We start from the raw sequence: 8,924 nt of genomic DNA, 5'->3' as shown, positions 1-8,924 counted from the left end.
CATACATATGCGTACCGAACCGAAAGCACTGTATCGAACAGTTCAATATCGATACGAGTATCGTTGCACCCTTATTAAGCTCCCAATGTGTTTTGACAATATAAACTTTCACAGCGCAACAACGTTTCCTCCTGAAATCCACTTTTATGTCCAAGTTGTGTCATCTTTGAGCCCCCTGTTGTCAGCTGATTGAGTGCAGTTTATTATACACATCACTCCTGATGTGTAACTGACTGCTGGTCTGACCTTTCCCCACTGATGCACACCGTTCCAGTAAAACATGATTGAACGACATGTTGCACATGTTGGTGAACTGAACCTCCGCCCACTTTAGTGACTAATAAGAACTGATGAGGAACTCACTGGTTGTACACTTTTAGTTATCCTACCTCCTTAGAGTTACAGGTTGTCATGCTGCTGGGCTTTTCCAGATGTTCACAAATATGGATTAAAGCCCCCACACTCATTTTAGACCAGCGTTCCCCAACCTTTTTTGCGCCATGGACCGATTTATGTCCGACAATACTATCACGGACCGGCCTTTAAGGTGCCGCGCATAAATACAACAAAATAAAACCAGTGCCGATACCCCCAAAAAAGAAGATTTATTCATAACACACAGGAAAACTCCTGGGGAAACCGAGTTAACGATAAAAACATTAAAAAAATAACACTAAAAACCAATAAAAACCCCGAAAACCATAAATTTCACACCCAAGCCTCAACTCTTGTGGCCCTGTACCAAGCGACTCACGGACTGGTCTGTGGCCCAGTGGTTAGGGACCGCTGTTTTAGACCATGATTTTTTGGTATAAATATATTTAGATTGATTGGGTTTTTTTTTTTAAAAAACTGTTTTAAAAAATGTTGATATTGTGAAAAACCTTAAGGGTCTTTCAAGGTTCTTCCTTGAAAATGAAATGCCAAAAATAAACTGGGTATTTTTCTGAAATTTAACTGATTTAGATAATAATAATGATGATTGTAAAACAAAACCCTAAATGTCCTTTTATAATCTGTGTTCTCTATTCTTTCCTGCAGCACCCCGGTCATGCTGGGAATCTACATCAGTATCTTCATCATACTCGCCAACATCCTCTTCATCTGTGCCATATACTCTTGCATCAAGGTAGAGCAGGTCACATGGACTTCAAACCAAATGTTGCGCTCATTTTCTTTTCCTTGCCTTCACCGTGTATTTAACATGTTCATCATTTCCGCTCGCAGATTTTTCCAGCTGCGATGCAGACTGTCTCGAAGAAGATTGTCCAGTCTCGCACCAACAGCACGCTGGTCGGAGTATTCTCCATTATCCTCGTCTTTATCTCTGCCTTCGTTAATATGGTGAGATCAAAGTTATCGCTAAACAAATTAAGCGCATCTGCTAACTTTGTGCGACATTGTTTGAAGTCGTGCTGCTTCACTTTCATGCAGTTTGCCTGCGACACCACGGGTTTGGCTGAATGCGTCGCTGAGAAGCTGAACACCTCTGCGGTGACTCCCTGTCTGATCCGCAGCTTGAATGTGTCCGTCGAGGGGGGTCTAGAGATCTGCCCCAGCCGAGGCCCCTCATGCCCCTTTCCTGAGGTGAGCAAACGGTCCACACGCTTTAAAAGAAGAGTCTCAGATTTGCGTTTGTGTTTTCCTGACACCTATCGTCGATGATGCGTGCTTGTGACGCCGCTGCCTCCTGTTTGTGTCAGTATTTCAGCTACAGCGTGCTGCTGACGCTGCTGGCCTGCTCCGTGTTCCTGCAGATCAGCAGCATAGGGAAGCTGGCCCTCATGCTGCTCATCCAGTTCACCTTCCTGCTGCTGGTGGAGTGGCCACAAGTAGCACTGTTTGACAATGCAGACCTCTTTGTCACCTCCAATGCCATGTAAGTGAAACAAGTGTGAAATTACAAGTCACCGAGAGGGTTTACTTCATTTGTACTGATAATTTAAGGGATGAAAGGGAATGGAAGATTTTTATTTTCAGTAATTTAAGGATAAATCAAAATACTTAAAATACCCTTATTTGCTCTTTCATTGATTTTGCTTCTGTTTACTCATGAATTTGAGCATGTACAACAGTAAAATCAAGTTTGTGCATTTTATTAATATATTTGAATCTTTCTGTCTGTTTTTAGTGATTTAAATGAAACTCAGTGGTAAGTTTTTTTTTATTATTATTGATGTTTTTGCATTTAAATCTTTGCCATTGAATTTTTTGGTCAGAACACAAACAAAAAAAGTACGGTTTGTGGATTTAGCTTTTAATTCCTTCACTTCACTTCTATACATACATATTCCATTAGGTTGAAATCCACAGTTTAAAAGATGTTTCATTGTCTCTTTCTAAAAATCTACTTTCATTTATACCTTAGCTGCAAATATGTAGCATGAAATAAATTGATATCAAAATCAAATCCTTAGACTGCTGATGTAAATATCTCTTGCATCATCATTTTAAATGATTTATTACTACTGACTAAAAGTTGTTTTTTTTTTTTTTTAATTTAAGGCCCAGTTTCAATGAAACTACAAACCAGTGGTGAGCCTACATTCAATGTTACTTTTAATTTTTGCATCTTGTTCAGTTACTATAATGTATTTTGCCCAATTTTAAACATCACCTTTCTTTAAATGTTATTTTCTTGTTGATCTTTTGCTTGTTTCCTTCTCTGTTTAATGTTTTTTTGTAGTCTTTCTTTAATCTCACTGCTTGTCATTCTCTCCGCAGCTCGTTTGTTGTGACCAAAGTGTCCCTGAGGGTCATGACTCCAGTGATCCTCACAGTTTTTGTCCTGGCACTGTACCTGCACGCCCAACAGGTTGAATCTACTGCACGCCTCGACTTCCTGTGGAAATTACAGGTATGGACATTAGGGTCCACTAGAGGGCGCCACCTGACAATGTTAACCTAAAAGATCTTCCATTAATACCTCAAACATGTCCATGAGTAAAAAGTTGATAGAGCTGTTGTATGGTTAATTGAAATTAATTATTATATTATTATATCACTGTGTCTATAAGAGCTGATTTAGTTAATAAATAACCTCTATTTCCAGGCCACAGAGGAGAAGGAGGAGATGGAGGAGCTGCAAGCCTACAATCGTCGCCTCCTCCATAATATCCTACCGAAGGACGTAGCTGCTCACTTCCTGGCACGTGAGCGGCGTAACGACGAGCTGTATTACCAGTCCTGTGAGTGTGTAGCCGTCATGTTCGCCTCCATCAGCAACTTCTCCGAGTTCTACGTGGAGCTGGAGGCCAATAATGAGGGAGTAGAATGCCTCCGGCTGCTTAACGAGATCATCGCAGACTTTGACGAGGTAAACTCAGCCTGTCTCGGAAGGTTGCGTGTGATCGTCATTTGTTTTTCAGGTGCAGTCACCATCTGTGATCTCCTTACTTCTCAGATCATCAGTGAGGAGAAGTACAGGCAGCTAGAGAAGATAAAGACCATCGGTTCCACCTACATGGCAGCGTCAGGTCTGAACGACTCCACCTATGACAAAGAAGGCCGTTCCCATATTACTGCACTAGCTGACTATGCCATGAGACTGAGAGAGCAGATGAAATATATCAACGAGCATTCCTTCAACAACTTCCAGATGAAGATAGGTAAGAGGAAGTTAGAGGAGGAAACACGGTGGTTATACATTGCTGGTTTTGTTGGTGCAGTTTAACTTTTTTTTGTTTTTTGTCTTGAATTGACAGGTCTGAACATTGGGCCGGTGGTTGCGGGGGTTATTGGAGCACGGAAACCTCAATATGATATCTGGGGAAACACAGTCAATGTGGCCAGTCGTATGGATAGCACAGGTGTACCTGACTGCATACAGGTAGGTTTCTTGTAACTAATAAAATCAGCCCGGATAGGTTATTAGGGAGCAATCAAATATCACTGGGTGGATTTGATGGTAATATTTTATATCTGCACATTTATAGATTGCTGTAGAAATGTGAAATAAAAACACTTTAGAGATAAGATGTCCAGGTGTGCTTTAATACTGAAATGAAATAATATAGAAACAACGATGAAAACGGAACAAAAACAAAATTTAAAGCAATAAAAAACGCAGGACTGCACATAAGTAACAAATACAGGACACATGCAGGACTATTTATACACAGAGGACAAACAGGAAGTAAAAGAAACCAAAACTTCAAAGTAAAATAAGAAATAACCAAAGAAGACCAATAGAGATATGAATACAAGCACTTATCAGAATGTAAGAGACCTACATGAACACAAAGGGAACAAAGCGTAAACGCAGAAATGAGACTGAGGGAGGCACAACGCAGGGAACAAGACTACTATGCAAATAATAGACAATAGACGAGGCTCAAACAAGAACACAAGAGACATCACAGAACTGAAAGAGTAAAGTAACAGCAAGAGACTCGATATCATGATATTAAAGATCGCAGTATACTAGAACAATAAAGAAGTAAAAACTCACAAAACTAACATTAGTCAAATAAAAATTGGAACTCAAAGCAGCTTACTATTTGCATTTTTTTTCTGAGAGAAATTTATTGAGCAGATATTGAGCTTTTTAGTTGCTGAGTGCTTCTCTAAACTCAGCAGCCTTTTGCTTACTGTGTCTCTCTTCAGTTTAGTGCTGAAGTGTTTGTGGACAGTGGATTCCCCCCCCCCCCTAAAAACTGGCAAAAGCTACTGCTAGCATTGTAAAGTTGTAAACGGTGAGATAAAATTTGTTTTAAAACTTTTATCTATTAGCGGAAGCTGAGACACTGTCTTAAATGTGAAAAACAAAACAAAACCAGAATATAATTTTTTTTAAAAAAACCCAAAAAAACCAACAAAGCAGGCCTCAAATATCTCAGTTTCAACATTTCACATATGATTTTTAAAAAAAATATTTTTGGTAAGATTTAGTGGTATGAGTGTTATTATTTACATTTTAACCAGCATCAATACGATTTAAATTAAAAGTTGCTTAATTCAGTTTTAAATGTAAAGATTTCTTGACTTCATTTTGTCAGCTTCATAATAAAAGTTTATCAGTGCAAAAACAGACGAAGAGTTTGAAGTGACTGCTTTTAAAATATTGCGCTCTTTTGTAAATCGTTGTGTACATCGTTTCACAGGTGACCACAGACCTCTACCAGGTGCTTGTAAGCAAAGGCTACGTGCTTGAGTGTCGTGGGGTCGTAAAGGTAAAAGGTAAAGGCGAAATGACAACCTACTTCCTGAATGATGGACCGCCCAACAGTTAGCAGCCAAGACAGCGGCAGCAGCAGCAGATGCTGGGATGACCCCCCCACTGCAAGGACACGGCACCACTGAGCGAGGACTCGCGGTGTGAGCGAGCGGCTAAGAACTAGAGACGCCACCACTTGAATCCCGAGCAAAGAGGGGAAAAAAGAGAAACTTTGAAGACTTCAAACGGAAAGTGTTCTAGATGAGAGGAAAATGTTCTCGTTTGACGGCCGTTTTGGATCCCGTACATGTCGAAGGACACGTGTTTTTCTCATGTCTAGCCTCTCTCTCAGGCTTCTTGAAAGATGCAAAGTCTGTTATTTAAAACGCCTTTTAGCCTGTGTCAAAAGAAGATTAACGCTGTACATACGGCTACTTTTTTATTTTACTTTGGGTCTTTTTGTTCGTTTTTTTTTTCTTATTCTGTATTTTTATTTTTTTTTTAAATTTCACATGAATTACAAACAGGTACTCATGTTTTATTTCTGCATTAATTATTTATTTCGATCTCGATGTTTTGTGCAAAAAGGGTCCTTTATGAAAAAGTGTGGAAACATACGGGCACAAATATCCAGTCTATTACACGTTTTTTAAGTGTGTATGTACATGCATATTTGTGTGTGTATGAATATATGTATAAACTGAGGAGGAATATATTGACCAAAGACTAAAGTATTTACTAAAAGCAAGGCAAGACGTGTGGATATGTTCTTGCTAGAGTTAGCAATGATCTCCGCCTCTGTTATTTAAGCAGAGGGCCTGAACCCTCCGTCTTTCTGCCCAAATGCTGGCCACAAAGTCTGCTCCCTCCCTTTTTTAGACTATGTACAAAACATTTATTTCGTCTGTCATTCAGGCAGCAAAGAGCATATCACGAACCCTAAATTCAAACGCTGACCTCGATTGTTAAATTAGGTTAACTTAAAACTGACTAAAGACGACTAAGGATGTTATCAGAAGGTTATACCTGAGCAGTAAAAGTAGAGCCAGCCAGGATTTGGCCCCTCTTCATCCTCACTTCATGTCCGATTGGTTCCTTAGAGCTTGAGCCGGTTTTTCGGCCGTGACAGTACACCGACATCGACTGCTCCTTCCCTTTCAGAGAGGTATTGTTTTGGTACAGATGGAAATGAAGGAACTTAGATCCGAGACCCGTTCCAGAGCCTTCGGGGGGGAGGGGGAGAAACTTTGGATTTCAATGCATCGGTATCGCACAGCCTGATTCTTCTATGAAGAAGAAATAGATGAAGGAAATTAATATATATTGATTTTAACTGAATACTGTGCTTTGTAATCCTGAAGGGGCATAACTATTTTCACTGTGAGGTTTTTATGATACAATGAAACTGCTTTCTTGCCAAACATAACTGCTTTGAAGCATGTCTGATTGTGGTATCTGGTTTTCATTTTTGTTCGTTTTCAGCGTAGGGTATTTTGTATCACTTCTGTATCCATCATTTGTATATTCTTAATGTTGTTATTATTATGATGATTCTGATTAATTATTATGCTTAATATGATGACTCCATTCCGATGAAGAGGATCAAAGACCAGCACGCTTTCTTGTAAAATGCCAGTCGTAAAGCTCCAGCTCACTGGTACCAACTGATCAACTGCAGCCAATGAGTTCTGCTGTTCAGTCCTGATGTACAGTACAGTATTTTTAAGCTGACGATAGGTGTGATCATGTATAGTAAGTAATAACCATTAGCTGCCTTTGCAGCAGAGCCCAAGTGGTGTATGCTCACATAAGCATAGCAGTAAACACACACACATTTACAAATGAATCACTGTGCTTTTTTTGTTTTTTGCTCTTTTTTTTTTTGTTTGTTTTTTTTAATTCATGCCACTACTGCAGTATTGTAAATCTCAGCCAGGCTTTTCGGTGACCTCCACACACATTAAAGTTCTCAGTGGTAACAAACAGCATCCCTCGTGTTACGCTGTTTAAAGAGGACAAGGTCGAGTTGGTAGGCCTTCACATATTTTCTCTCCTATTACACCTGCCTCAGCGGAAAATGAAAGCACTGATTGCTGAGTCTGATTGCCTTAAGTTGACATAAAACAAATCACAGATTAACACTAAATGGGAAGTGTGCTTGCTTTCCCTGCCTGGACCGCTAATGTTCGGGCAGAGAGAGAGAAAGAGGGACAAGGGCTCGTCGACATTATTATTATTATTTTTTACGTTAACTTTCTCATCGTTGTAAAGGTCTTGGTTCCCCCGGGCGCAGCTTTCTGTTAATTTGTAGGATCAGCCCTGACTCAGCTCTTCCCTCACACTTAGCAGTGGCAACCAACAGTTGATCACGTTTGTACCAAAGCCAGCTCACGCAGCCCTGTGCTTTTGGTCCCTCCTGTGCAATGATACTCGGGCTTGCGTCTAGAGGACAGTAATGCAACGGAGATCACCAACTATCACATGAACTGTGACCAATGAAGAGTGATTCGTATAAAGCAAAGAGTTTATAAAATGCACTTGAGTTTATTATAAAGATGTTCATTGTATGTATTCTATTTCTATTGGCTGTCCATAGACTTGTGTTGATTGTTAACTCTTGGGATGCTTTTGGGAGGGGAAGGGAAGAGGAGAGGGAAGGAAGGTTTGTCCCCATACTACTGAAACAGTGTTTTTGCTCAGGCCTGATGAATCCTTCCGTATTTGTTTTTGTTTTATTTGTATTTTTCCCTGAGTTGGAAGAGTTGAAAAGGGGATTTTTTTTTTTGTTGTTTTGTTTTTTGCAAAGTTTTGAAGAACGAGAAGAGTTGAGGACTATGACAAAGAGAAAAATAACATTTCCCCTTGAAGAAAAAAATAAAAAAAAATCAATGGCTGTTTTGCGTGACTGTATTTTTGCTCCTGATGCTGAATGTGACTCAGTCATTATCTTTGCTTTATAGAAACCTCCAGTAGTCTTAGCTTCCCTAAACCTTATTCTGCCAGAGGTTTTTTCCTGTTAAAAAGGAGTTATTCCTTCCCACTGTCACCAAGTGCTTGCTCATAGGGTGCTGTCTAATTATTGGGTTGTTTTTTTTCTCTATTATTGTAGGGTCTTTACAATATAAAGCACCTTAAGGTGACTGTTGTGATATATAATTAAAACTAAATTGACCCGAGTTCCTTTTTTGTAAGAAAAAAGGGTTTTAGATCACATTTTTTATGTAGGGAGACCTTAAATCCATCATTTTTATGTGTAGGAAACAAGCCTTCAAACCAAGGTATTCTCAAAGGTAAAGGGCAACAGCAGCAGGAAACATGAGAAAAGACTCCTGATGATCAGTGCACCAGCATTATCGGCATATATAAGCTGCTGAGGGCAGCACAGTGGCGTAACGGTTAGTGCTTTTACCTCCCAGCAAGTATTTCCTGTGTTTAAATCCACCATCTGTTCAGGGCCTTACTGTGTGGTGTTTACATGTATTTCAGCTTCCTCCTACAGTCTGAAGACATGCAGTTAGTGGGGTTAATTGGTTCACGTAGGTATGAATGTGAATGGTTGTCTGTCTCCCTGTGTTAGCCCTTTGAGAGACTGGCCAAGGTGTACCCTGCCACTTACCCTATGGGAGCCGGGATAAGCTCCAGCCCCTCTGACCTTTGAGGGTCAGATTCATTGACCTCAAATTGGATAAGGGGAAATAACTGGGTGGATATTACCAATTTCTAACTGTTGGTATCTGTTATGGCCACAGGCTTTTGTGCAAGGTTTGCC

The 8,924-nt window shown here is 39.9% G+C and overlaps 1 protein-coding gene across 3 annotated transcripts in view; it reads left to right on the top strand.

Annotated features, from left to right (window-relative positions):
• The window catches only part of LOC102209460 (adenylate cyclase type 6), a 47,123-nt gene extending 41,489 nt beyond the window's left edge, over positions 1-5,634 (top strand). For all 3 annotated transcript variants that reach the window (XM_013910455.1, XM_013910454.1, XM_013910453.1), the window contains exons 14-24: positions 1,042-1,129; positions 1,228-1,344; positions 1,435-1,587; positions 1,704-1,879; positions 2,132-2,152; positions 2,506-2,535; positions 2,725-2,857; positions 3,053-3,316; positions 3,404-3,608; positions 3,705-3,829; positions 5,103-5,634. In XM_013910455.1, coding sequence (XP_013765909.1) covers positions 1,042-1,129; positions 1,228-1,344; positions 1,435-1,587; positions 1,704-1,879; positions 2,132-2,152; positions 2,506-2,535; positions 2,725-2,857; positions 3,053-3,316; positions 3,404-3,608; positions 3,705-3,829; positions 5,103-5,231 — 1,441 coding nt within the window. In that variant the 3' untranslated portion in view covers positions 5,232-5,634. The remainder of the gene's footprint in view (positions 1-1,041; positions 1,130-1,227; positions 1,345-1,434; positions 1,588-1,703; positions 1,880-2,131; positions 2,153-2,505; positions 2,536-2,724; positions 2,858-3,052; positions 3,317-3,403; positions 3,609-3,704; positions 3,830-5,102) is intronic.
• Positions 5,635-8,924: the final 3,290 nt, after the last annotated feature.

This window comes from Pundamilia nyererei, unplaced genomic scaffold (assembly GCF_000239375.1).
Source record: "Pundamilia nyererei isolate P.nyererei 1_Seehausen unplaced genomic scaffold, PunNye1.0 scaffold00044, whole genome shotgun sequence".
Lineage (NCBI taxonomy): Eukaryota > Metazoa > Chordata > Actinopteri > Cichliformes > Cichlidae > Pundamilia > Pundamilia nyererei.
The sequence above is the reverse complement of the archived record's forward strand: the minus strand, read 5'-3'. Positions and strand labels throughout refer to the sequence as shown.